A 27859-nucleotide genomic window follows, 5' to 3' on the forward strand; every position below is an offset into this window, starting at 1 on the left:
TCTCTACACCGTGGGAAGGGTCGTCCTCCCGGCTTCACCTCTAAAACTCAGCTTAAAGAAATTGCGTATTCGGCGCTCTCTGCTTGCCATCAGGCGGGCAGGCAGGTGATAAATGCTTAAGACCCGAAAGTTCAAGCTACATGGTCTCTCCAGACCCAACACACAAAATAAATGCCTCCTGGAAGAAAGACCTGTCTCCCTGTTGAGTGTGGGCGTCCACGGCCTGGTTAATCAGATGAACGTGTAGAAAGGCCTCGAAGGCAGTTCTTCGGCACAGCAAACCCTGCCGGACAGCTTGCTGAGGGCACAGCGCTGAATATGCTACAGACAGGATGTGTTAAATATCCATTTCCCGTGAACTGCATCAAATGATTACTGTGTTAAAAACAAATTCCGGGGAGTTCCCGTCGTGGCACAGTGGAAGCGAATCTGACTGGGAACCATGAGGTTGCGGGTTCGGTCCCTCGCCTCGCTCAGTGGGTTCAGGATCCGGCGCTGCCGTGAGCTGTGGTGTAGATCACAGACATGGCTCGGATCCCACGTTGCTGTAGCTCCGACTGGACTCCTGGCCTGGGAACCTCCATATGCTGTGGGTGCAGCCCTAAAAAGGCAAAAAACAAAACAAAACCAAAAAACAAATCCCATGAGCTCCCGCATCCACACGCTCTCTCGCTCGCTGACCTTTCAGATGGGTGTCCTGTAAGCTGGTCTGAATTTGAACCCTTATCCTCATTACACGGGTTTGCCTTTTCTTTTCTGTTCTTTTGTGTGTGTGTGTGTTTTAGGGCCTCACCTGCAGCTTACGTGGAGGTTCCCAGGCTAGGGGTGGAATCGGAGCTACAGCTGCAGGCCTGCACCACAGCCACAGCAACACCAGATCCTGAACCCTCTGAGCGAGGCCAGGGAACAACCCCACAATCTCATGGTTCCTAGTCGGATTCGTTTCTGCTGCCCCACGACAGGAACCCTTTTTTGGAGGGGCGCTGCCTTTTTCCTCAGCCTTACGGTATCCCAGAGCCGTGCGGAGAGCGGCAGTTCTCTGTCCCGTCCCCCCAAGGCCACAGGGACCCTAAAAAACAGCGCTGACCAGACAAACATGGATCCAGCAGGTGCAGCGGGGTGCCTGCGGCCGGGGGACGAGGGCAGGACACGGCCTTCCTCTCCAAAACCTCCTGTCACTTTGCTGTGACTGGCTGTGTCCTTGTCCCTTCCTGCGATTCCCGTCTCAGAGGCACAGTTCCAGGAGACACAAAAGGGCAACTACGTTTTTCTTGACTGAAGAATCCCACATACGGTACGAGAGAGTTTTTAAAATCTTCCAAATGACACACAGCTGATGTGGGTCTCGCAAGAGGAAGCCGAGCCTGAGCAAACAGCCCCACAGACGCCTGTTCCCCGCGTGCCACCTCCCGCCTCTTCCCTCCGTCGCGCAGACGGAAGCCTCCCCCTCCCGCGCAGCAGGCTTGGATGTCTCCTCAATGGTGTGAACAGAGGAGACCACAAGTGGACAATAAACCCAGGAATTTATTTGAAACGTCAACCCCCAACTTTTTAGTTGGTAGTTGAATACATTCAGATGACAGTGGCCTTGCTGACATCCGTGTCATTCATTAGGTAGAACCCTTGCTCAGAAGGACTTTCCTGTACCATGTAAATGCTCGGCCATGAACAAGAAAGCCAACGAGTGTAACATACAGAACAACCCCGATACGTTATTATATTAACACAGGAAGGAAACATTTGCCTGCTTAGCCTCGCCTGAGCTACAGAGGCCACACATCCACACACCTGTTCCCTAAGCCTTCCAGGTACCCGACTCCTGTCCGTGTGAAGTCACTGGACTTTGGGCCCGACGGGCTCTGGCCCAGCTTTCCACGAACTCTTGCTAATCTCTTACCTGTAGCTCCTGGGAGCTGGGCCTCCACCTTCACGCACTCCAGGGGCGGAGGGTACGTGGCCATCAGTCAACACCACTGACGGTGTCCAGTGGCTGGAAGGGAAGCCCTGAAGTTGTTCTGAAATCTGGAGCTTTGTCATTTCTATTCCAGCAGATGGTCTCACGCCCCGCCTTGGTCCTCTGATGGGCAAGCCGTCCCGGGCGAGCTAAGTGTGAGAATGTGAGGGGGCCTGGCCTCAGAGAGATGTGGACCCACGGCAAAGGTTTGCCTTCACATATTTTTAAGACTGGAAAAGCAAGAGCACATAGGTTTTCAGGGGAAATGTTCCATCGGAGGGAGGGCGGGCGGGAAGGAGGGAGAGGAGGGGGGCGAGGCGGAGGAGAGGGCTCACCTGTGGGGTGGGGACCCCCCAAAAGGCAACCACAGCCCTTAAAGGCCTTTGATGGGAGACTTTCCTTCCACGGGCGTCAGCAGGGGCTGGGACTCGGTGGGAGCTGTGCCCCTGGCTGTGCTGCTGCCTCTGACTACCACCCCGTCTCTGTCTCAGCCCTAGCGACAGAGTCAGCCCTCTCCAAGGGACATTTGTGTAAAGGCCTTCAGCCTCGCCTTGCTGTCCCCGCGGCCCAACTGACACACCCCCGACGCCGCTCCCCGCGCACCTGCTGCTCTCAGCATCCCCAGGCGTCCACACGCTCCGCTCCGGGGCTGCTGTGCCATTTCCCTCTGCCTGAAGCTCCCCAACCGCAGCTGTGTCCCGCCTCCAGAGCTGAGGAGGCCCAAAGGTGTTTAAAACGTCACTTCAACTTCACGCACTTTTAAAAATAATTTTCTGTCAATATATCCATTTGCCAACCTTTGGGGGTCTTATAGTTATTTTGCACAATAAATGCTCATTTATTTGTTAGCTGAAAACGCGGTACCTGAAAACCTGGAAATGTTTATTTTTGACCAGTACCTCTCCAGCGCCTGGTCTGCTCGGAGGCTCTGTCCCCGCCCCCCTCGCCCCCGCTTCGCGCGGGGTCCTCCCACCGCCCCCTCCTCTGCGCGGCTCTCAGGGCTGCATCTTACCCCTAGACTGTCTGTCTCTCCTCCACTCAGCATCGGCAGGGAGTAAAGCGTGCGTTTCTGCGGCTTGGCGAAGCAAGAGCGCACGTACTTCTTCCTTCCTTCCTTTCTTTCTGGACGCGGGGTGGACGGAGGACGCGCGGACAAAGGACCCGAGTCGGCTGCCAGCGCGCCTCGCCTTCGCTCAGCCGGGTTTCAAGATGTGCTCCAGCGCCACCTAGAGCTGACACACAAAATGGCACGGCCCTAACCCAAGTGGCTGCGGCAGGGGTTGCAGGGATTCCTTTGCAGACATCTGGCCTCAGGGAAGATCCCTGTGGTTTTGGCAGATGAGTCCATTGTGCTCATAACGTGACACTTAAATACATTTCTGCTTCAAACAGTTTGTTGAAATATTTAGTAATCGGAGAGCCGCAGGTGGGCTTTTAAGGCTTGATATTGATCTGACCACTGACTTCCTGACTCTGGTGTGTATGGGATGGATTAATTTGCTGCTGTATATGTGTCCATAAGAATTAACTTGGGGAGTTCCCGTCGTGGCTCAGTGGTTAACGAATCCGACTAGGAACCCTGAGGATGAGGGTTGGATCCCTGGCCCCACTCAGTGGGTTGGGGATCTGGTGTTGCTGTGGCTCGGATCCTGCGTTGCTCTGGCTGTGGCGTAGGCTGGTGGCTACAGCTCTGATTAGGCCCCTGGCCTGGGAACCTCCATATGCTGCAAGTGCGGCCCTGGAAAAGACAAAAAGACAAAGAAAAAGGAAGAAAGAAAAAATTGACCTGGGAGAAACTTAGGTCTTGGGAGCAAATGCATTATTTTCTCTGGTCTAAACAAGTCTCTGTTTCCGAGTAGAATGAGCCCTAACCATCCCTGGGCCCAGGGGCAGCATGAGGGCTGTGCTGGCTGAGACCTGGGGGAGGCCAAGCCCCCAGCCCCGGGGTCACAGAGCCCTGTCCCTTCAGCCTGTGGAGGGAGCTCCTGGACGCGGGGTGGACGGAGGACGCGCGGACAAAGGACCCGAGTCGGCTGCCAGCGACAGAGCTCCTGTCCCAGCCTGTGGAGGGAGACTGGGGTACCTCTGTCACCTGCCTACCTGTACAGAGTGGAGACAACGGGATATCTGTCTATGAAAACAATCAGCCCTTTTACTACATCACTAAATAGTTCTGAGCAGAAAGACTCACTCTTTCATCTCCAAGAGGTGGTAATATAAAAACCTGGGTTGCCACACGTTTGCTCTTAATTTATAAGTAACCGAAGGAGGGAACTTTTGCCTCCTGGGTCAGTGCTTGGCCACCCTTGTGTAAAGGGGGCATTTCCTGTCGGCACGTGGAGTTGTGGTCAGATGCCTGAGTACCGTGGACGTTGGAGAGAGATCAGGAAACACTTCTGCTCACTTTCTCCGGCTTAAATTCACACACACCTCATCAGGAAGCCATCTGAGCACGCCAGGAACATAACTTCATGGTTTCCGAAAGGTTTAGATTTAAAGGGTCTGGCCGGCATCAGTGGAGAGAAAAGAAGAACGCCAGGTGCCCAGAGTCTGTCACAGGCACCAATTTCATCCTCATCACTCTATGGGGTGAGTATTGTCACCCTGTCACCCAGAGCTGGTGAGTAGTGAGCGCTGCTCAGAGTCACCCCTCCCGAGAGCAGTGGCGGCAGCATATTCCACGACGCTCAATTCTCTCTGGCTGGAAGAGATGGAAATAGAATTACAGTTTTCAAAGACAGGAACCCTCAGCAGGTTTTCGCTTTTCCTCCCTTGACACATAGGGTAGCCTGAGGAAGAAGCACAGATTCTGCAGCCGAAGTGTGCGTTTATTTACATGCTTCCGCTCCTTGCTAACTGATCTCGGGCAAGTTACTTTACTTCACTTGATAGCAATTCCCTACGTAGAACTTTGTGGATAAAAACACTAAAATAACCAAATGATCACTTAGAGACAGGCACCTACGATGCTCTAGAACTCCAGGTCCAGTTGGCTGGGTTGTGCACTGTACAATTGGCACATCTCCTTAGAGGACGCTCAACCAAGAGCCAGTTACCTCTGGCTCCTTAGGCTTTGGAAAGGAATTAGAGCATGTAAGGTTATGTTGATGTTTTTCAAATCACAAAAAGTGTTTTATTTTCAAAAGGGAAACTAACCTGTAAATCTAGTTCTCCCTGTTTAAGAAGGCCAGAGGCAGGAGAGGGGGTCAGAAGGAGAACCTCCTTGGCAGGGCCAGGGCCTGGTTGCCCAGCAGCCAGGGAGCCGGGGGAGGGGCTCGGAGTGTTTGTCTGTCTCCACAGCAACGCCCAGGCGGGCTGCCGCCGCGCGGTGAGAGGGAGCTGATGGCTGAGGGCTCTGAGCCTGGATGTAAGTAGACTTCGAGGGTTTGGGGCTTGGGGTTTGATGTTCCTTGGTTGTCCGATTGCCTAGGAACCCAGCTTCTCTAACCCGGTGTGAGAAATGGAAACCTTTCTGGTGACCGCAACTCAGGCCCTGGGGCACACCTCGGTCTAGGACTGGATGTGGGGACCGGAGCCTTCTCGGAAAATCCCATAACAACAGGCAAAGAAAGAGCTCAGACGAGTGTGTGGGTCCGCTGGGAGGAGGAGGGATGGGGAGAAATTTCTAGACACTGTTAGCGTGTTCTTTTAAAAGAAAGCATTTCAGAACCTTTTCTTAGCAAATGGCCTGGCCGCAATCGGCAACCACAAACCACCGGGCAGCCACCTCACCGCCTACAAAGCGCTCCTCCTGCTCTTATTTATTCTCTTGTTTCGGGAGCCTGGGGTATTGTGGTGTCACCAACGGGCGGGGCGGCTTTGCCCGAGTTGGGACCTTCACCTCTGAAGCCCTCACGCCCTGTCTCACCACTCAGGGCATGAAAACACTGGTGAGTCAGGTGAATGTGGGGCAGAGAGAAAGCTTGTTGGACGGAACCAGGCTAAATTGCAAAATATTTTAGTGGGACTTCATTTCTTCCAAGTGCATTAGTCCTGGTCTCTTCCAAGGAAGAACCTGTATTCTTCCTCAGTACAGGTGTTCATATCTGACTCCCTCCTGGGCTTTAAGGTAGGGCCCATTTGCTCTGTCCCCTGAGGGAGGGACCACAGCGTGTGGTCCAGAATAAAACTTTAAACTATTACTTACAATTCTGAAAAGATGACTTCCTTTCCACATTTATTCCCTAAACAAACAAAAAAAGTCCTGCTCTTTTTCTGAAGATGCTGATGTGAATACAAGGCAGTTCCTTCCCCTGAGGAAGTTTCAGAGTCACGGCAGGTGTGTCACAGGCACATACAGGGAACGGCGCCAGCACCACCCGTAGGGTTCAGGAAAGGAAGAGTGAGTCTTGGGAGGAGTTTTGAGTTGCCCAGGCCTACGGGACGGGGCCAGACAGCGCAGGGGAGAGTCTGTGCGGGTGGAAGGACGTCCTGGAGGCTCTGTTAGGAGTTCCTGGGGCCATAAACACAGGGAGGGACTCGGGGTCTAAAGCCTGGTTGCCCCCACCCAACCTGGCCGGTTCCACCGCCGGCCCCCGGCAATGAATTCAAGGGGTGGGGTCTGCCTGCTCTGTTCTCTGAATTCTTTTTTTTTATTGTTGTTGTTGTTTTTGTCTTTTTAGGGCCACACCTGTGGCATATGGAGGTTCCCAGGCTAGGGGGCTAATCCAAGCTGCAGCTGCCCGCCTACACCACAGCCATAGCAATGCAGGATCCCAGCCACGTTTCGACCTGCAATGGTGGATCCTGAGTGAGGCCAGGGATTGAACCTGTGTCCTCATGGGTACTAGTCGGGTTCCTTACCACTGAGCCACAGTGGGAACTCCTGTTCTCTGTATTCTTGCCACTAACACATCCCGGAATGTTTGCTGACTTCAGGGTGGAGGTGGGGAGACAGCATGGCGAACACAGGTGGTGTAGAATGTTCTAGAAAGAGGCCAAGGAGACTCCTGAAGGGAATCCAGGATTCCCAGAGATCAGAAAACACAGGGCAGTGATTTCTAGTAATTTTGATGTTAAAGACCCCTGTTGCTTCCATCCTGAAAAAGATGAATTACTAAAAAACAACACCCTGTGTTTAAAAAGGTCAAACGCTAACAATGCTTGAAATATGTATTTATTTATTTTTTCTTTTGTCTTTTGGGGGCTACATCCACAGCATGTGGAGTTTCCCAGGCGAGGGGTCCAATCAGAGCTACAGCTGCCGGCCTTCACCACAGCCACAGCAACTCAGGATCTGAGCCGCATCTGCGACCTACACCACAGCTCACAGCAACGCCAGATCCAAGCCATGTCTGCGACTTACACCACAGCTCATGGCAACGCCAGATCCTTAACCCACTGAGCCAGGCCAGGGATCGAACCTGCAACCTCATGGTTCCTAGGTGGATTCGTTTCTGCTGCGCCGCAATGGGAACTCCTGAAATATTTATTAAATCAAATTTAGTCCCGCAAATCTATTACTATGTCTTCCTTATCAGTATCTTTTCAAGAGCTTGGTTTGGTTTTACTTGAAGCAAATTTATTCACTGATCATGAACCACATTTTATTTTTGTTGTTGTTGTTGTTGTTGTTGCTATTTCTTTGGGCCGCTCCCACGGCATATGGAGGTTCCCAGGCTAGGGGTTGAATCAGAGCTGCAGCCCCCGGCCTACGCCAGAGCCACAGCAACGCGGGATCCGAGCCGCGTCTGCAACCTACACCACAGCTCACGGCAACGCCGGATCGTTAACCCACTGAGCAAGGGCAGGGACCGAACCCGCAACCTCATGGTTCCTAGTCGGATTCGTTAACCACTGCGCCATGACGGGAACTCCATGAACCACATTTTAAATGAATTATTCCAGCTTTTTTTCTCCCTGCTGTCAGGTTGAGATGGCAGGATATGCAAAACACAATGTTTACAGTTAGATAAATAATTAAAATATTCATTGCTGAGATGGGACTCCTGGTATCTGTCATAAGAACTTGGCAGAAGGAAATGGAATTTGGATTCTGAGTCCAGTGACACATGTCTTCCCAGAATCTCAGGAAAGCGAATTCTAAGTCAGAAAGTGATTGTGCTAATTAATTTGCTGGTGGCTCCAAATCCTTTTTGGACCTAGAATAAACAAAGGAAAACACAACAATTAAGTCACCTCCTTCTCCCATTTTCCGAGAGGGTTGGTCTAATGTGAGCGATGGTGAATGTTATGTGTTAGTGTAGGTGGGCCACCGTGCCGGATATTTGATCAAACATCATTGTGGATATTTCTTTCAAAGGTGTTGTTGTTTTTTTTTTAAATGAGATTAACATTTAAATAGCTAGCCTTTGAGTAAAGTAGGACCTGTGGGTGGGCCTTGTCTAATCAGTTGATGACCTGACTAGAGCAAAGACTGCCCCCCCCCTTAAAGACTGACTTCCCTTTACGAAGAGAAAAGTCCTCAGCAGAAGGCATTTGGGGGTGAGCTCTGTCCACGGCCTTCTATTTGCCCTGCACATTTTGGACTTGCTAGACGGCAGAACTGTATGACCAATCCCTTATAATAAATCTCTGTATATATTCATCCTACCGATTCTGTTTCTCTAGAGAAGCCCAACCGATGCATTTCTTTCTTTCTTTCTTTCTTTTTTTTTTTTTTTTTTAGTGCTTTCTTTACATTTTGGGGCCTTTGACGAAGTATAATGATTATGTCTTGAAAACTTGTTTGATGAATATCTTATCATTTCCTACTTGGTTTCTTTGAAGCACTAAGGGTCCTACTGCCAAAAGCATGTCCTCCAGGGTCCAACCACACGGGAGGGAGAGGACGACTGGTTTCCACCCGGGACAGTGCAAAGGGAGCCTGGGCCCCACTCGGTGCTGGCCTGGGGCGTGTGGAGCTCTGGGACCAGGAGTCCCTGCCTCCTGCTCTGTGTGTCTGGTACAGACCAGACTGAACTCGAGGACAATGCTCTGCAGCTGGACCGTGTCTCACGGGGCCAGGGACCCCGCGGCAGGGAGGGTGTTGGTGACGTCATCACATGAGCTCAGTCACAGGGGAGGGTCCCGAGGTCGAGGGCACAGTAAGTACGTGGAGGTCAAGGGCTCAGCAAGTATGCGGCATGCACTCGCTGGCTCAGGGATGGAGGGGGCCGAGTGGCCGGGAAGGTGGGCAGTCCTTCAGAGCTAAGAGTGACCCCAGCAATAGCCAGGTAGTGAGAGGGACCTCAGCCCTACACCCGCAAGGAACTGGATTCTGTCACAATAGGACTGAGGGCATATTTCCCCTCAAAGCCTCCAGGCACCCAGCCAAGCCCACACCAAAGGGCTGCGCTGTGGTACCCAGAGCAGAGAGCCCGGCCGTGCAGGTGGAAGCGCTGACCGCGGAGGAGTGAGCAGCGCTGCCGGGTGTGGCTGGCTCGTCACACAGCAGGAGACGCTGTCGCACCTCCTCCTGTTCTCAGCATCCTCGGCGGAGACACAGGAAATGATGTGTCCTGCTTTGCTGTCCTGCTTTTAGACGTGGATCGGCCAGAGTGGCTGTGGCGTGGGTCCTAGAAGGTGCCGTGCTGGCTCCCTGGGAACAAGGGCAGAAGCCAAGAGTTAGGGGAAAACTGCTGTATTCAGAAACCAGCGCTGCCCCGTGTCAGGTGTCAGGACCGGAGCTGGTCCCATCACTGCCCTCAGCTTCCTTGTAACAGAAAGAGTCTAGTACAGATGGGGGTGTCCTGGGGTAAATTCTCGGTCATTGAGAGCTCAGGACAGGCCCTCGGGGGCGCAGGTGGGCCTGGTTCGATGCCCTGTTGCTCCTGCCCTTCGCAGCTCGGGGCACAAGGTGGGTGCTCGTTTATTCCTCCAGCTTCTCACGGGGCTGACGGCTCCCCGACCAGCACAGCACACGGCCCGAGAAGGAAGCCCTCTTCTCATGTTGAATCTGGGCCTCCTGGCGTTGGACCAGAGCGCCTAGCGAGGAGGCCCCGTGCGAAAGTCCTTTGATAAAGACAGGCAGCGTATGCGGAGCCTCTGTTCCAGGCCACGTGCTTTTTTGCCACAGGCTGTGCTGTTTGGTTGTCAGTCAGCCCCGGATGATTTATCCCGACTGTGCAGAGGAAGAAAGTGGTTCAGAGAGGTTGTGTAAGAGCTTTGCACGCACGCAGTTAGGAAACGGGTTCAAAAGGCCGGGCTGGCCCACTAGCTTATGTCTGGGCCGAGTGCCCAAATGGACTCGTACCTCTGGGACTGTTTGTGGAGGGATTTGGGCTCCCTGTCACCATCCCGCAGGTTTCACTCTGTGGCTCATTATCTTCCTACCAGTGGGGAGGGAAGGGGAAAGAGTGAGTGACCTGTCGGCCGAGGAGGGATTGGCCCAGACTCCTGGGACATTTCATTTTAAGGGAGAAAGGGAGACATCTGCCTATATCCCCTGGCCAGGCTGGCTTCAAGCATCATCACTAAGACTTACAACTACGCTTTCAGACTTTCCTTCCAGAGCCTCTGCTAATAGAGTAAGGAATCCCAGAGTTCCACTGTGGCTTAAGAACACATCATAGTCTCTCTGAGGATGCAGGTTCGATCCCTGGCCTCGCTCAGTGGGTGAAGGATCCGGTGTTGCCGTGAGCTGTGGTGTAGGTCGCAGACACAGCTTGGGTCTGCGTGGCTGTGGCTGTGGTCTAGGCTGGCCGCTGTAGCTCTGCTTCGACCCCAGCCAGGTGCCACAGGTACAGCCCTAACCTGGCCTTGCAGGGTCTTGGGCTTTCTGATGGGAGTCGCCCACCTGTACCCCCAGTGCCCTGGCTGCAGCCAGGCTGGCCTGCACTGGCTTCCTCGCTGCATCTGTGGGCTCCTGCTCTGGGAACGGGATCTGACAGCTCAGCAAATGTGCAGCCGAGTCCTGGCCTCCTTGTGGAACTAAGAGTGGCATTTAATGGTCTTGTTTTCTCCGGCCAGTTTACCTGCGGTGGAAACACTGTGAGACGCCAGGTGTTAGGACCTTGTGCAATCTGAGGAAACTTCTGAACAAGCTCCAGGAAGGGCACAGAGAGGATGTCTACCTGTACACCTCCGGACACCTGAACCCCGACAAGCTCTACAGGCCCCCCGCGACCATCCTGTATCACTGGCCCAATGCCAACAGGCCCAAGGAGGAGAAAACCTTGGCTGTGAAAAAGCCATCTGGTAAGAAGATTGAGAGCATGAAGGATGCTTTGGCTTATTTTACCGTCAACACAGCTCTGGGTCCTGATGACACCCAGAACACAGCACTCTTTAGGTACTTGAACCCTGGGGCACCCAGCTCCCACCCTTCGGAGGAGGACGTGATCCCCAAGGCGGCTCTGAGAAAGGAGGGGTCTCCGGATCGGCCGAAGAGGGAAGAGCTGCGGCTGCCGGACATGAGGGTTCTGAGGTTCAGAGCGGTCCAGTCCAGCCGCCAGTGCGTGTCGTCCGCATCAGGCCCGGACAGGTACCAGTACGTCAGCTCACACCTGGCTGGCATAACGAAAGCAGACAGTTACAGGAAGTTCCTGAGTTTCCAGAAACAAGTTCTTGCAAAGCAGGATCTCCTGGAGAACGATTTCACCGGGAGCAAGGCAGCCATGCGCCACGAGAAGAAGTTGGAGCAGGTGAGGGGGCAGCTCTTGATCCCGTGGGTACCTGAGCTACTTCCAGGGCTCTGATGACTGTGGGCGGAGCCTCGCCCTCCAATGCCTCATCCACAGTTTCCAGGTAGAGTAGAAAAGGGCTGCCAGGGGCTGAGAAAACCCCCACGTGATGTGGCTGATAACAGGGCAGAATGACTGAAGGTTAAGTTTGGACACTGGTAGGTGGAGGGGATTTCGTGATTGACAGCGCTGGATGCTGCATTGCAGTTGCGATCCACGCCTATTTCCGGGGCAGCAGGAGTGTCTGAGAAGAGGTTTTCCTGACGTGAAGGCAGGGCGAGGAGAGAGCTGAGCAGTGCAGGTCAGGTCCGCGTCGGGGTCAGGCACCTGCCGAAGGTGGTTTGACGTCACAAGAAGCGATTCCCTGAGCTGTCGGGGGTGGAGACTGGTACTTAGTGATGGGGGACCTGGCGCCATAAGATGAGGGTGCGGGAAAGCGTCTACGTACGGAATCCCCAAAGCTGCTGAGGCTTTTTGGCTCAGAGGCCTGGTGGAAAGAGAGGGACCTTGAGGACATTATGGGGCAAAGTACATCCTTGACTACAGAATGCAAGGGAAGAAATAAAGAAAAATCAGACTCACCAAACTTAGATCACCAGTAATCACTGGTCCCCCGCTCCAGTTCGTTATCCAGCTCTGCTGAGGCGGATGCGTGGGCGGTGGGAGCTGTACCCCCTGATAGAAAGCCCCTTGGGGTGTCTGATTCCCCAAGCTGAGAAACTATGCCAAAAGGGAAATCAAGACGCCCTAAAAGGGGTTGGTTCTCTTTTGCCTCCAGGAGCTCCAGAAAGTCTGTGTATGCAACCCTGGAGACCTCAACAGGCTGCACGTCTTTGGAGAAGTTTTTGAAGATATTTGCAATAGTTCTTTGATATTTGGTGACATCTTGAAAGAAATTAAGGTACTAGAAACCCTCTTTTCCCAGAAAACCACTGGCAGCCACGCATGGCCTTCTGCACACGTGCGCTCAAGCCTCACAGAAATTCTGCCGCATATCACAGTGTCTGTTCTATGCACGAGGAATATCGTTCATGGACTCACAGGAATGTGCCTTCAGCACACGAATCATAAATGGAACACGTGAAATAAACGGCTGGCTAGCTCATCTGCAAGCCCAGATTATTCTACCAAAGCTTCCTAAGTATATATAAGCTCTTACGAACTCACCTATGTATATAACATAGAAACTTCTATGGTTACGCATATGTAATTTTATGTGAATCTTTATCGAGCCGTAAATTTGCTGTGATTTCTTGGTGAACGTAACCGTTACATCAAAGCTGAGTTGGAATTCAGTTGTTACGGAGTCTGTTACTGTCTAGTGTCCAAGGACAAGCCAGGCTCGTGAGCAGAGTGCCGTGGCCTGTCCTCCAGAGACGGTCCCCTCCCTAGAGAGCCCATCAAGGCAGGTCAGCAGGACCCCAACCCGCAGGGCTTCCGAGTGGCAGGAGGTCATGTGTCATCGATGTGACAAGGCGTTGTGTGGTTCTGTCCTGAGGTGATCAATAGTTAATTCTCAAATACACTTTAAAGACGGCGAGATTTTGTACATTTTAGTGTGTGTGTTGTGTAAGGTATCACAGGAGCATCTTATAGTTTTTAAATGAGCTGAATTGATATCCTTAACAATTTTATTTACAGATGCCAAAAACTTGCATGGTGCTGTAATTTCATAACGTATTTCCAATGGAGCCTTCCTTCCTTCTCTTTCTTTCTTTCTTTCCCAGGAAGAATATGAACTCTACATGCTGTTACTTCTGAAGACCCAGCCCACAGAACAGTATAAGGTAACTGTCAATCGCGCAAGTCCTACGTCGAGCCTGTTTCTTCATTTCATCAAATTTCCTGAGCGCTGCCAAACCGTCTGAATCCCCGAAGCCCCCTTTGTGCCTTTAGACTTTCCAATGGCTGATGCCTTTGTCAGGAGCGGGTTCTATTCCCCTGAAGGACACGAGAGAAGGCCTAGCCTTCAGGTAAAGGACGTCCTCCAGGTAGCGGACTAGCCGACTAGCCTCCCGCTCAGGGCTCACAGGGTTGAGGTCCAGGTGGGCGCTGGGCTGCCTTCCCTTCCAGAGAAGGTCAGGACGGGGAGGCAGGCGCACGTCTCGTTTCGGGCGACCTCCTCTGGCCACCAGTTCCCCGGGGACCCCTGCAGGCTTGTCCTTCCGTAACCCAGTGCTCGTGTGTTTGCTTTGCTTGGATTCCGCTCCACCTCAGGGCCTCTGGCAACCTGAAGCCATCTCAGGCTTGGACTCAGGGATCTTCTGCCACCTCGCCCTTTGGACCGCAGCCAGAAAAAGTTCCCTGCTTTTAGGGGCTCGAGTGATTCGATCGAGCCCACCCAGATAATCCAGGACAATCTCCCTCTTTTAAAGTCTGTGACCCGCCTTCTTAAGACATCTGTTAGCCTCCAGCGGGAGGCCGATGCCCTGTCACCTAGAACCCACGGGAAAGATCTAGGCGCTGCACACAGCCGGGACCATCGTGTCAGGGCGCTGGTCTCCCAGCAGGGAGCGAGGAGAGAGAAGCGGAATCCGAGCAAAGCAAACACACGAGGACTGGGTTACGGAAGGATCCTAGTGGGGTTTGTTAACCACTGAGCCTCAAAGGGAGCTCCCTTTCTTATAAATTAGGAAGCAGAGTGTCTTACTTTGTATATTAAAAAAAAAAAAAATCACAGCCTGACAAAGAGGTCCTTTCTAACTTAATTCTTCATCCAGAATTACATGTGTGCATTGTTTTCAGCTTTTTGTGCTAAAGAGAAAAGTTTTTGTTTGTTTGTTTATTTGTTTTTCTTTTTTAGGGCTGCATCCATGGCATATGGAAATTCCCAGGCTGGGGGTTAAATCGGAGCTACAGGTGATGGCCTACACCACAGCCACAGCAAGACCGGATCTGAACCATATCTGCAAACTACACCACAGCTCATGGCCACACCAGATCCTTAACCCACTGAACAAGGCCAGGGACCGAACCAGCATCCTGATAGATACTAGGTGGCTTCTTAACCTGCTGAGCCACAGTGGGAACTCCAAGAGAAAAGGGTTTTTTTTTTTTTTTTGGTAGGAATAAGAAAGTCTCCAGTTAGGGGTCTATCCTGTTCCTTATTTTCTGAGGTTGAGTCACAAAGACACATATGCCCAAATCCCAATCAAACACCAGAATGAAAAAATCCCCAGGCTGTCTGCTTGGGCAGCCCATCACCGAAGAAGGCGAGACCTTTGTTTCACCACATTTGAGAAGCATCGCTTTATAATCATATATATATATATATATTAATTTTATCATAAGAGGTTGGATGGAGTTCCCTGTGCGGTACAGCGGGCCCTCGTCGCTTACCCACTCGAAATGTCTTGGTTCTCATCTACCAGCCCCACCCTCTCCGACCACCCCCTCCCTCCCTCTTCACCTCCACGATGGCACATCTGTTCCCCAAGTCTGTGAGTCTGTTTTGTAGAACTGAGTTAATCGTTTCTTGCTAATTTAGCAGACATCATTGTAGCGCTGATGCTAATGCGCTTGAAACACTTTCTTCAGCATTTTCTTTCCCCCACCCAAAGAGGGAAACCCCCCACCACTTTTCACATTTCTTAGGAATAAAAACTTAAAATTAAAAATATATGTTTTTAATTTTAAGAGTCCCCATCTTGGTGCAGTGGTTAAAGGATCTGATGTTGCTGCAGCTGCTGCCCGGATTCAATCCCTGGGCTGGGAACATCGTATCCTGCGGGTGCAGCCGTTAAAAAAAGAGATGTTTTACCCAGATCTCCACGTGACTAGCTGTCACTACTCCAACTCATCCCTCCCTAATTACCTGTTTTCTTTTTTCTTTTTTTTGCCTTGTCTTGGGCCGCTCCCGTGGCATATGGAGGTTCCCAGGCTAGGGGTGGAATCGGAGCTGTAGCCACCGGCCTACGCCAGAGCCACAGCAACTCGGGATCCGAACCACATCTGCGACCTACACCACAGCTCACGGCAACAGCGGCTCCTTAACCCACTGAGCAAGGGCAGGGATCGAACCCGCAATCTCACGGTTCCCAGTTGGATTCGTTCACCACTGCGCCACCACGGGAACTCCTCGTTAGGATTTATATTTTTGACTCATCACACCTTGAGGACACCACGACAACCAGGGAAGGAGAGGCTCACTCCTCTCTGTTTGTCCCCCGGCTCCCGGCCACGTCCTGCCCAGACTTTGCTGACGCACCTCCGGGGGCTGGAGAAGAGGAGGGTGAGGACAGCGGACGTGGACCAGGCCCGAGAGGAGCTGAGGGCGCTCGTGACCGCCGTCGAAGCCGCCCTGGACCGGAACGACAGGTGAAGGGCCACCGTCTGGGTCCGTCTGTGCGGGATGTCACGTCTTCCAGGAGGTCTTAACACCACGTGACAAGCGCATTTTTCACTTTTCCGGCCCTGCTGGGTGTGGCACACGACCTTAACACCCACCCCCGCCTCCCTGCCACTTCCACAGGCCATCCTGTGTGACGGGGACTCGGCTAAATCCGGCGATTCTGTGTGGGGAGGTGGGGGGGTTTCTGAGGGAGTCCCAGGTCATCTTCTATTGTCGCCTGAGGATTTATGGCTGCGTGGGAGAGCTGCAAAGTCAAGACACTTTTTATGAGTCCCCTTATTATTATTTTTTTTATTTTAAAATTTATATTTATTTATTTATTTGTTTTTGCTTTTGATGGCCGCACCCGTGGCATATGGAAGTTCCCAGGCTCGAATCAGAGCTACAGCAGCCGGCCCACACCACAGCCACAGCAATGCAGAATCCGAGCTGTGTCTGTGACCTGCAATAGTAACGAACCTGACTAGGATCCATGAGGATGCAGGTTCCATCCCTGGCCTCCCGCAGTGAGTTAAGGATCTGGCGTTGCCATGAGCTATGGTGTAGGTCACAGATGCAGCTCGGATCTGGCGTTGCTGTGGCTGAGGCACAGGCTGACAGCTGTAGCTCCAATTCAACCCCTAGCCTGGGAACCTCCATATGCCGAGGGTATGGCCCTAAAAAAAAAAAAAAAAGACAAAAATAAATAAATAAGTGAAGCCCAAGCACAGATATCAACAACAAAAAAAGGGAGACGTGAAGCAAGGTTTGACAACTGAGGAAAGAAAGTGAACAAGTCCAAATTACGTTATAGAAAAGGACAGTACTAGGGCACGCCTACAGAAGGATAATTTTGAATGAAAACATAACAAGGGGCATTAGAAAAAAGCAGGAAACTATCAAGAGAATTAAAATGTGACACATAAAGAAAACGAGGCAGAGAAAAAGTGGTTGAACTGGAAGCCAGGCAAAGATCCAATTCCAATGTAGTTAAAGTCCCTGAGAAGAAAATCAAAGCAATGGAACAGAAATATAACTAAATTTACAAGTGTAATACATTAGGAGTTCCTGTTGTGGCTCAGCAGAAGTGGACCGACTAGAATCCTTGAGGACACAGGTTTGATCCCTGGCCTTGCTCAGTGGGTTAGGGATCTGGTGTTGCCATGAGCTGTGGTGTAGGTTGCAGATGGGGCTTGCATCCTGCATTGCTGTGGCTGTGGTGGAGGCCGGCAGCTGCAGCTCAGTGTTGATCCTTAGCCTGGGAACCTCCACATGCCGCAGGTTTGGCCCTTAAAAGCAAAAAAGCAAAACCAAAACCAAAAAAAACGATAACGCATGAAAAGTCTGAGAAACTAAACCCTCTGAAATACACATTGAAGAGGCTTCTCACCATTGTCATTAATCCGTTTCACCTTAGTTTGTTCAAATCGGAGTCATAATACCTTTCTGTCTCTTTTCATCTGTGATAAAATGAGCTAATGTGTGTGAAAACCTCACACTCTCAGGCCTCTTGTAGACAGGTCGTGCCAAAGTCACTTGCGGTATTGATGTTTTTAACCAAATTGAGGGATTTCCCTCGGTGAATGCCGTACTCATTAGATGCCCTTTTCTCTCTAAATTTATAGGAAATGAGAGAGCTGATGTGGTCTCTTTTGAACAAGGAAGACGATACAAAGAGATAACAAAGGGGTTTTATTTTCCTTCTTAAAACTTCTGATATCTTCTTCTCAGTTGAAGTATAGGAGGCTCTGTAACTTGTCTCTACTGGCTGTGACCACAGTGCATAGGGGAGATGGAAGGTCTATTCCAGCATCGGTAGGAGTCTTCTGTTATTGGCCTCATGATGTCTTTACTGGCCTCAGAGTGTAAGATGGGTTTCTTTGCTCCCTTGCCTCTTAAAAATTCAAGCCACAAAATCCTGTCAGCAACCACGCTAAGACCAGCTCCTTCGACGGGTGGCTCAGGCAGCCTCGGTGACCTGACTGACCCAGGCTCTCATTTCTTTGGATAGCCTTAGGTCATCTGTTTTTGTTAGAAACGAACAAAGATGCGGTTTTATTTCTCCATATTTAAGACTGTGGTACCAAAGTGACCAAAGGGAGAGGAACACGCGGGGCTCTAATGCTCCGCTCTGCTTGTCGTCACACCCTAGACTCCGAAGTGACCTGGAGCTGGAGCGCGGCTTGCTGCAGTCCGCTAAGGACAGACCAGGCAAGTGGCTGCGGGATGTGGGCCCTCCGATGTGAGTTTTGCCTGGACCTTCGGGGGAGGAGGAATCTTCCAACCTGGTCCACTGTTCACGGCCTCCCGCTGTTAGTTGTTGGCAAGGGTTTTTCAGAGAGGCCATCACATTTTAGTCATTGCTTTTCCCCATCAAGCCCGTTAAAAATACAGGGAGTCTTCATTTCCCCGGAAGCGGTTTCAATGACACACTTTAAAGAGAGGAAGCCGTTGATCTTTGAGAGACTCCTTTAGGGCAAAGATGATCAGCCGTGTTGCTGTTGCTTTGGGCAGTTTGGTTACTTAACGTCTCTGTGACCAGAGACAAGGTGGGCCTTTTATGGCCCTCCAAGGCCTGGGTGGCTTTTCCTGGAATATTGAAGAAAGGCCAGACCATCTGTGGAGAGAATTAGGTCCAGATTTGACTAAGATATTTGGAAAGGACTCCAAGCAAATTGACCAAAAGGTATAAACATGAGCGTCAGCTCCCTGGAGGAGCTGCCGAAGGGCTAACGCTGCTGTTTCTCCCGGAGAAAGAGTCTGGAAAGAAGGGGTTCAAGGGGGAAACGGTGAGTGCTGTCCAGGGCATCCTCGCTGGATGGAAACAGAGGAGGGGGTCGTGGCCTGCCGGTTCCAGGGTCACAGCGGTGAAGGCCGTCCAGCCTGGTTGGAGTCTTCAGGTCTTTGTCCCTGGACAGAGAGGTCAGCTTTTTGGACGACGGCGTTCCGTCTGGGCTTGGGGTGCCCTCTCCTGCAGACAGGGCCTCACCTGCCCGTCGCAGCCTCCCAGGCACACGGCTGTCATTCTGACTGCTGCCCCCCCAGCTGCCTGTCTGTCAAGTGGGGACAAGGACAGCACTCCCATCTCGGGTCGCTGAGAGGACTGAACGTGACCGCCCAGGGGAGGCAAGAGCCCGGGGCCTGGCACAGCGACAATCTCTGCTGCCCAGTCCTCCTCGGACCATTAGTCCTGGGACCGTTTATTTATATTATAAATAATATAATAATTGCGACCCTTACACGCTGCATGAATGTCCAAAATATCTTGAAATGAGACCCACAGTTTAGAGTGTGGTGGAATAACCAAACTCAGATTGATTAGCTAGCTTGCTCTTTGATCCTGACTATTTACACTCGACTCAGACAAAGGGCATTTTTCCTCCAGGTCTGTGACCGACTCACTCTGGAGTCAGCGCTTTTTCCCTCTCAGCATCTGAGGGCGTTCCTACAGGTCGAACCTGCTTTGGGTTCTTAGGCGAACTTGGCCTCAGGAGCGTTTTGTTCTCCTTCTGCTGGTTCTTCTTCCTCCCACACAGCCACACCTGTGTCCTTTACCTGCTGGGCATCTTTCAATGACTTCCTGTGGCCTGAGTCCCCCCCGGGGCCATGTCTCAGTCTGGGTGACCTTGTCTTGTGACCCTTGCAGGCCTCCGTGGTGGGTGGGTCTCACCTTGCTCACTCTCTTTTTTTCTCTTGCTTTAAAAAAGTTTTAAAAAGTATTGAAATATAGGAGCGCTAGTTTCAGGTGTATAGCAAAGCGATTCAGCTATATAAGCATATACATCTAATCTTTTAGATTCTTTTCCGTTATAGGCTATTTGAAGACAGTGAGTGCAGTTCCTTGTGCTGTACAGAAGCTCCTTGGTGTTTGTCTATTTTATGTATAATAGTGTGTTCACCCCAGTCTGGTAACTTATCTCTCCTCTCTCTTTCCCCTTTGGCAACCATATGTTTGTTTTCTGTCTGTGCATCTATTCCTGTTTTGTAAATAAGTTCATTTGCATCATTTTTATCAGTTTCCACCTGTAAGTGATATCAGATGACATTTATCTTTCTCTGTCTGACTTGCTTCACTTAGTATCATCCTCCCTCGGCCCATCCATGTTGCTGCAAGTGGCACTGTTTCATTCCTTTTCATGGCCAAGTAATAGTCCATGGTACGTATGTACCACATCTTCTTTATCCATCCCTCTTCGATGGATACTCAGGTTGCTTCCATGTCGCGGCTGTTGTAAATGGTGCTGCAATGAACTCTTGCTGGTTCCTCTCCTGACAGGTCACAGGATGGGACCACAGCTCCCTGGTCTTCTGTTTCTTGCCCACTCTTAAAACAGGCCACTATTAAAAAAAAAATTAAGGCTTCATTGCTAAACAGTAACAAAATAAACTGGTAGAAACTCATAAAAATAATAAACAAGGAGTTCCTGTTTTGGCTCAGTGGTTAAGAACCCAGCTAGTGTCCATGAGGATACAGGTTCAATCCCTGCCCCCGATTAGTGGGTTAAAGATCCGATGTTGCTGTGAGCTGTGGTGTAGGTTGAAGATGGGGCTTGGATCCCGAGTTGCTGTGGCTGTGGTGTAGGCCCACAGCTGCAGCTCTGATTCAACCCCTAGCTTGAGAACTTCCATATGCTGCAGGTGCAGTCTTAAAAAGAAAAAACAACCCCCCCCCAAAAAAAACCCCAACATAATAAACAAGCAGAATTTACCAATTTTCCAGGACTCTAGTAAACTTTTTCTTAACTTTTTTTTCCCCAGGACTTCCTGCAGATATGGAAGTTCTCATCAGAACCCAGTGGTGCTCTTTGAGGTCAAAGCCCCTTAGTGGTGACTCTGTGCCTCCGCCTCCGTCCTCCTTAAATACGGTATTTGTTGGAGCCCAGCAGGTCTTTGGTTCTAAGTCTTTTTCCTGCTAAACGCCCTCTGTCAGGCTTAGGATCTGTATATGCAGCTGTCTCCTGGACACAGCGCATGAGTGTCCGCTCAGCACGTCCAAGGTTTAGCTCTCACTGTCTGGATTTGCACGTCCCTGAAAAAGTCAAAGGCTTTCACCCTCCTCGGCTCCTCCAGGTCAACACAGCCTGTAGTCAGTGGCCAAGCTGGGATTCAAACCCAGCTCCTTCTCAGCCTCTCTGCGGGACTAAACTCATTATTCCCTCCCACCACCTTTGTTCTCAGCTACGGCCAAGCTGGAACCCGCGGTTGTTTTGCCATCTCTTCTCTACATCCCCGTCCAGCTCCTGTCTTGTTCCTAAATCGCTTTTGTCTCTCGGCACCTCTCCTGATGCCACGGGCACTGTCCTGTTTGATTTGTTCCAGGGACTGCGGTAGCGTCCTACCTGGTCCTCCGGATGGGGCCTTGCCTTTCTCACGTCTGATCCCGTAGAAGGAACGACTGTTATCTGACGGTGTTTCTTCCCAGCAGAAAAGTGTTCAGCAGCTCTGACCGATTGCTCCCCGCGGGTTGGGGCCTTTGCGCATCTACTGCTGCTTCCTTTCTAGTGTGATTTCTTTTTCCTCTTTCTTCTTCTTCTTCTTCTTTTTTTTTTTAAGGCTGCACCTGTGGCATATGGAGGTGCCCAGGCTGGGGGTCCAATCGGAGCTGTAGCTGAGGCCCACACCACAGTCATAGCAATGCCAGATCTGAGCCGCATCTGTGGCCTACACCACAGCTCACAACAATGCCAGATCCTTAACCCACTGGGCGAGGCCAGGGATCGGACCAGCATCCTCAAGGACACCGTGTTGGGCTCTTAACCTGCTGAGCCACAGTGGGAACTCCCCTAGCGTTATTTCTTGCTGCCTCTCATCAGGCACTCAATGTTCTCTCCCTACTCAGTAGCTTTCCTTTTCCCGAATGTGCCAAATTCTGATCTTCCGCCCCCTCCCCAGCCCCGCCTTCTGTCGAACCCCTACTCATCCTTCTGGCCTCAACTTGGCCACGCTTCTCACCCTAGCATCTTCCCACACACTGAGGGTGTCAGGCCCTCAGTAAATACTTAGTAATCATATGAATGAATTCAAGGATGAAAATCCTCATTCTTGCATCAGATAATTTTTATTGATTTGCTTCAAGTTTGAGTTTCATTGTATTTGACAACTATATGCACCACTCATAATATTGTTAATAATTCATAATTGTATTAATAAGGGCTCAATATTAAACATAGCAATACTTTGCTTTTTAAAAATATTCCAGAACCGTCTGAGAAAAATGCGGACAAGGAGCCCCTTACTCTCATTGAGAAGGTCGAAAGAAAGAGGTGTGAAATACTCAATAAATGGGACGAAATCCAAGCTCTTGAAAGACAAATGAAAACAACTTTGGTTCACACTGGAATTCTGTGTATCACCGAGAATAAGATTAAAAGCTTAGAGGTATGCGGACGGTTTATTTGAATGTCTACACCGTTCTTTTGCTTGAAGACCTTCGCAAACATGTGAAGCGATTTGCTTTTGCAATAGGGAACAAAATAACACAAGATCTGGTCCAAATATATTTTGATTTCGAAACACTTATATTGAATGATTAGAATACTTAAGACATGTAGCTAAAACAACAACAACGAAGGTGATAAAAATTCTGTAGAGATGAGTTGTTCAGTTAGCTGGAAGGCAGGACTAGTTACTGTCACCAAGAATCTACTCTATTAGACTTTAGCAATGGTTGCTGACCATTTTCTTGATAAACAATGTAATATAAATTATGATTTATGTTCGAAATGCTACGATGCCCTACTGCTGAGGTTATAACATAAATTTTATTTGTGCAGAACCTGACTCAGTATAACTTCCACTTACAGGCTTTATTAGTGATATGTGATTATTCTTTTGGGGGTTGTAGAATTACATGTGTTTTCCCAACTCTTTTTTTTTTTTTTTGGCCTCTCCTGAGCCATGGGGAAGGTCCCTGGGCCGGGGATCGAACCTGTGCCACAGCAGCGATCAGAGCCACGGCAGTGAAAATGCTGGGTCCCCAAGCCACTGCCCTCAAGGTACTCCCAACGTTACTTGTTTTTTAAGCCTCATTATTATTATTATTTTTAGGTCTGCACCAGCGGCCCATGGGAGTTCCCAGGTTAGGGGTCGAATCAGAGCTGCAGCTGCTGGCCTACACCACAGCCACAGCAACGCAGGATCCGAGCCTCGCCTGCGACCTACACCACAGCTCATGGCAATGCCGGATCCTTAAACCACTGAGCGAGGCTAGGGATCGAACCCATGTCCTCATGGATATTAGTTGGGTTTTTGACTGCTGCGCCACCCCGGGAACTCCTAAGCCAAATAATAAAGTGGTCCCAGCCTGCTTTGATTTGCTTCCCTCTTTTTTTTTTTTGTCTTTTGTTTTTGTTGTTATTGTTGTTGTTGTTGTTGTTGTTGTTGCTATTTCTTGGGCCACTCCCACAGCATATGGAGGTTCCCAGGCTAGGGGTTGAATCGGAGCTGTAGCCACCGGCCTACGCCAGAGCCACAGCAACGCGGGATCCGAGCCGCGTCTGCAACCTACACCACAGCTCATGGCAACGCCGGATCGTTAACCCACTGAGCAAGGGCAGGGACCGAACCCGCAACCTCATGGTTCTTAGTCAGATTCGCTAACCACTGCGCCACGACGGGAACTCCTGCTTCCCTCTTTTAAAATAACATGTTCAGATTCCTTCTGTGTTCTCATTTTAGAGTCTGCTCCCCCCTTTTTTAAACTAATGTCCCGAGAAGACACACTCATTTATAGCTGAATTTTTAAACAGCGACACTGTTATCGCTTCTGTGTCGTGAGCACGATATAACGCAAAATCATGTAAGCTTTTCTTTCAAAATGAAAACCTCTTTCAATAGATTGAATCTAGGAACTAGAAGCTTTCCTATGATGATTCCATATCCGTAGTTTATGGTACTTTATTTATTATGTTTGTTTGGCTCCATAATTCAAATACTAGAAGGTACAATAAAAATTGCATTTATTAGCTTATTAAGTCGTTGACTTCTAGTTGTGGACTTGAAATGGTATTTCTAACCAGAAGAAGTTCAGAATTTACAATGTGCCAGATAGTGCTGCAGACAATATAAAAAGACTATTTCATTTAATGTCCAGCAACCCTAAGAGACAGAGGTTATCATTAACCCTGTTTTTCCGGAAACCAAGGCACCAAAATATGCTAAATAACGTGGCTGAGGTCCCACTGAGCGAGCAGCAGAATTAGGATTTACAGGCAGCGCAAGTTCTTAACTACTCATCATCCGCCTCCTGATACAACTGCTAATCCTTTTCGGTATGTGGCATCTCTGGAAGAGCAAAGCCTTGGCACCTCCTCTCCGTCAGTATCTTGTTGACAGCTATTCGGATGTTCTCATGTACAGAATTAACTAATTTTTCAGATTCAGCAATACTATTCTTGCTTTTTCTATTGTGCTTATAGTGAGTGTATAGGCTCACTGGGGAAGAAGTGACAGCTTCACGATGGTAACATCCATACAGGATCATTTTATGGTTCATTTACTTCGATACATTGGTCTTACATATTTTTCTTTTACTTATTCTTGGGACTTTATGGCATGTGTTACTATTGTGAATGGAAACAAACATTTTTTTTTCTTTTTTTTTTTTTTTGTCTTTTTAGGGCCGCACCCAAAGTACATGGAGGTTCCCAGGCTAGGGGTTGAATCAGAGCTGTAGCCGCCAGCCTATACCACAGCCGCAGCAACACGGGATCCAAGCCGCATCTGCAACGCCAGATCCTTAACCCACTGAGCGAGGCCAGGGATCAAACCCACAACCTCATGGTTCCTAGTCGGATTCGTTAACCACTGAGCCACGATGGGAACTCCTTTTTTCTTAACATTACAGATTATAAGCTGTTATTGCAGGTATGTATGTGACCTAAGGACAGTTGAATGTTTATGCTGTATCCAGCCATCCTAAAAAATTCTGCTACTCTGGAATTTCCCTAGAATTCTCTAGATTTTTGCTACCTCCACCCTCACCTCCTTTAGTTTTTGATCCAGGGGCCAGAATCCTTCTCTCTTACTGCATCTCCTTCAAGTCATTTTTGTTTATCCATTGTTTTTAAATGGTGGGCTTTTGAATACTATTGAAATTACAAGAACAGCAATCACATAGTACTTTTCGTTCCTTAGATGGGGGAAAAATATTTACCAAATATTCTTAGCCAAGTATCTTTCTTTTAAAACCGTTTTTTTTTTCTTTCAGACGGAAACTGTAAAATTGGAAACAGCAAATAAAATTTTAAAGAAGAAAATACAAGTAAGCTTTTGTGAATCAGTATTTTTCCATAGAAATGTTATTTCCTCTAGTAAGTTCTCGTACCATGTCCTAAACCAAACATGAAGATATATGCATAATCTTTCTAAAATGATAACCTTCTGTAATGTTAGAAATATCTTGCTGCAGAGATGTTAGCTTAAAACTGGCCGGTGTAATCTCTTGTACAAATGAAAAAATTCTTTTTTTCAGTATTTGAATGCGTCAATCAGACGTGCCCATTTCTATAATCCTTCCACGCATAACAAGTAATTGTAATGAGTTTATTCTGTGACAGGGAATGTGATGAGCCAGTTTCCCCAAGGACTTTCAGGACAGCCCATCAAAATACATGGTTACAATTTGTTGCTTAATAGATTCTAGCGCTGCTTTGATTGCACGTGTACGTCTCTCTGTATTACATGGAGCATGAATTAGTATGCAAGGCCTGACTCTAGAGGTGATAAAGTGTTTGAATGTAATTGGCAACATTATTGCCGTTACACGTAACCAGTATCAGACCATCATACGCGGCCAAATGATTTTTAATTCTTTTAATTTATCATCTTTTTTTTTTTTGGTTTAATTCTTGCTAGAGTATTGAAAACTACGTGAATCAGAGCTTGGGGAAGAGCAAGTTGAATGAGGCGGAACAACAGTACGTATCGACGCCTTGATCAAAGCGCTGTTACATTCTGATGAGGTTCTCAAACCATCCATTTAAAACTAGATTACACGAGCCAGTATTTTTGAAGCGTTGGCATTCCTGAGTGTAAACTTCGCATGTAGATGTTACATCCTTTCCTGTGCTCAAGGATACTTAGTTCAAGATTTAAATCTCCACTGTCTATATTATTTAGCAATATAGAAATAAATTTTTTGGAAAAAGCTGAAAAGCTGAGGGTGACTGTTCATAGGCAGGAGTGGGGAAGGTGTGGAGGCAGGCTGTGGCTTTTAGGGATATTCCGTCTTTGAAAAAACCGAGACGTCTATTATTCGGAAAATTTTATTTTTATGTTTTTCCTTGTTTTTAGGGCTGAACCAGCAGCATATGGAAGCTCCCAGGTTAGGGGTCGCATGAGAGCTACAGCTGCAGGCCTACCCCACAGCCACAGCACCACCAAATCCGAGCCGCCTTACACTGAGCTTGTGGCAACCCTGGATCCTTAACCCAGAATTGCACCTGTATCCTCATGGATACTATGTCGGGGTCTTAACCCCCTGAGCCACAATGGGAACTCCTGAACATTTTAATGTAAAAATTGATATCATCTGCTGCATAAATTTGGACTTTCTATAGTTCATTTTCTTTGAGTTGGTACCACCATTCAGATCTCAGGCTGCGGAGAGGCTGGGAAAAAGCACTGATGGTTTAGATATGGAGAGAGCTTACTGGTATCAACATGTAAAAAGACACTTAGTGGTAGGTCCCAGGACATCCTCAAGGAACCAGGGTTCTTTCATCTCCCTTCCCCGCTTCCCTGGAGGATCCCTTTCCTCCTCAGTCCTCAGCCTGGCTGCCTTCAGGCACAGCGTCCACGTCGCGCGGAAGAAGAAAGGGACAGTGCGGGACAAGTGGGGAAGAGCCCCTCGTTAGGAGGCGGTTAGATCGTATTTAGAAAGGAAAGCCCTACCCAGGGACTCCCACCCGCCTCTCCTGGCAGCACCACATCCCAAGGCCCCTCTTAGCAGCAAAGGAGCCCAGAACAGAGACCATCCACCCCCAGCTGACATGGTAGGGAAAATCACGAAGCAGAGGTGTTGGGGCTGCGGACTGAGCCACACAGGTAGATCCAGGTTTTGTGAGCTTTGCATTGTTATTTTTTCTTTATAGGGCCGCACCTCCGGAATGTGGAGGTTCCCAGGCTAGGGGTCCAGCTGGAGCTGCAGCTGCCACAGCAACACTGGATCCCAGCTGCCTCTGCGACCTACACCACGGCTTGCGGCAGCGCTGGATGCGTAACCCACTGAGTGAGGCCAGGGATCAAACCTGCCTCCTCAGGGACACTCTGTCAGGTTCTTAACCTGCTGAGACAGAGTAGGAACTCGGAGGCTTGTCTTATATTGGGTGTCCTCGAAGGAAGGGAATACAGAAGTACAAACACAGAAGTGGGAAGAGTCCTCCCACTGCCTCGACAGTGACCGTGGCCTGACCTGGTGCTGAAACACCATCACCGTCAAGGTACACCCGCCTCCGCCGCCATGGTCTACGCAGCCTGGAAAATGTTGCAGGGGACAGTACCCTAAGTAGCGAGAGGAGCTGGTTATAGTCAAGGCCAAAAGTCTGCCAGGAATACCTTTTCAGATGAAAGTATGGAGGGTTGCAAAGTCTTACTTTTAAGCTTTCGTGTAAATGTGTCCTAACACAGACATTTATTTTGACATTGTCTTTCATGCTTCATGTACTTTTCTGTAACCTATTGTATTCATTTGTTATGTATTTTAAGGAACCTTTGGAAATTTATCAATGAATTTGTAAAATTAAAAGAATGGGGTGAAAACGCTCAAGCAACTGGCAGAGTGACCTATGAAAGTTCACAGCCACCGTGGATACGGCGTGGGAGTTTGCAGAGGAATAAATGAATGAAGATACATTTCTTTGGGTTGGTTTAAGTTTCCAATAAAATTAATATGGTATACGTTTCCCACCCAAGATGTTGAAATAAATACGTGTATTCACGCGATCAATTTTA

At 49.5% G+C, this 27859-nt stretch overlaps 1 protein-coding gene across 1 annotated transcript; it reads left to right on the forward strand.

The window, feature by feature from the left end:
* Positions 1-5257: 5257 nt before the first annotated feature.
* Positions 5258-27859, forward strand: C2H6orf118 (chromosome 2 C6orf118 homolog). Its single transcript, XM_047769769.1, has 10 exons — positions 5258-5321; positions 10865-11538; positions 12356-12478; positions 13305-13364; positions 15770-15894; positions 18060-18118; positions 22107-22285; positions 25116-25169; positions 25763-25824; positions 27614-27859. The coding sequence occupies exons 1-10, from the start codon at positions 5297-5299 to the stop codon at positions 27747-27749; spliced, it is 1497 nt and encodes a 498-aa protein (XP_047625725.1). The 5' UTR covers positions 5258-5296; the 3' UTR covers positions 27750-27859.

This window comes from Phacochoerus africanus, chromosome 2 (assembly GCF_016906955.1).
Source record: "Phacochoerus africanus isolate WHEZ1 chromosome 2, ROS_Pafr_v1, whole genome shotgun sequence".
Lineage (NCBI taxonomy): Eukaryota > Metazoa > Chordata > Mammalia > Artiodactyla > Suidae > Phacochoerus > Phacochoerus africanus.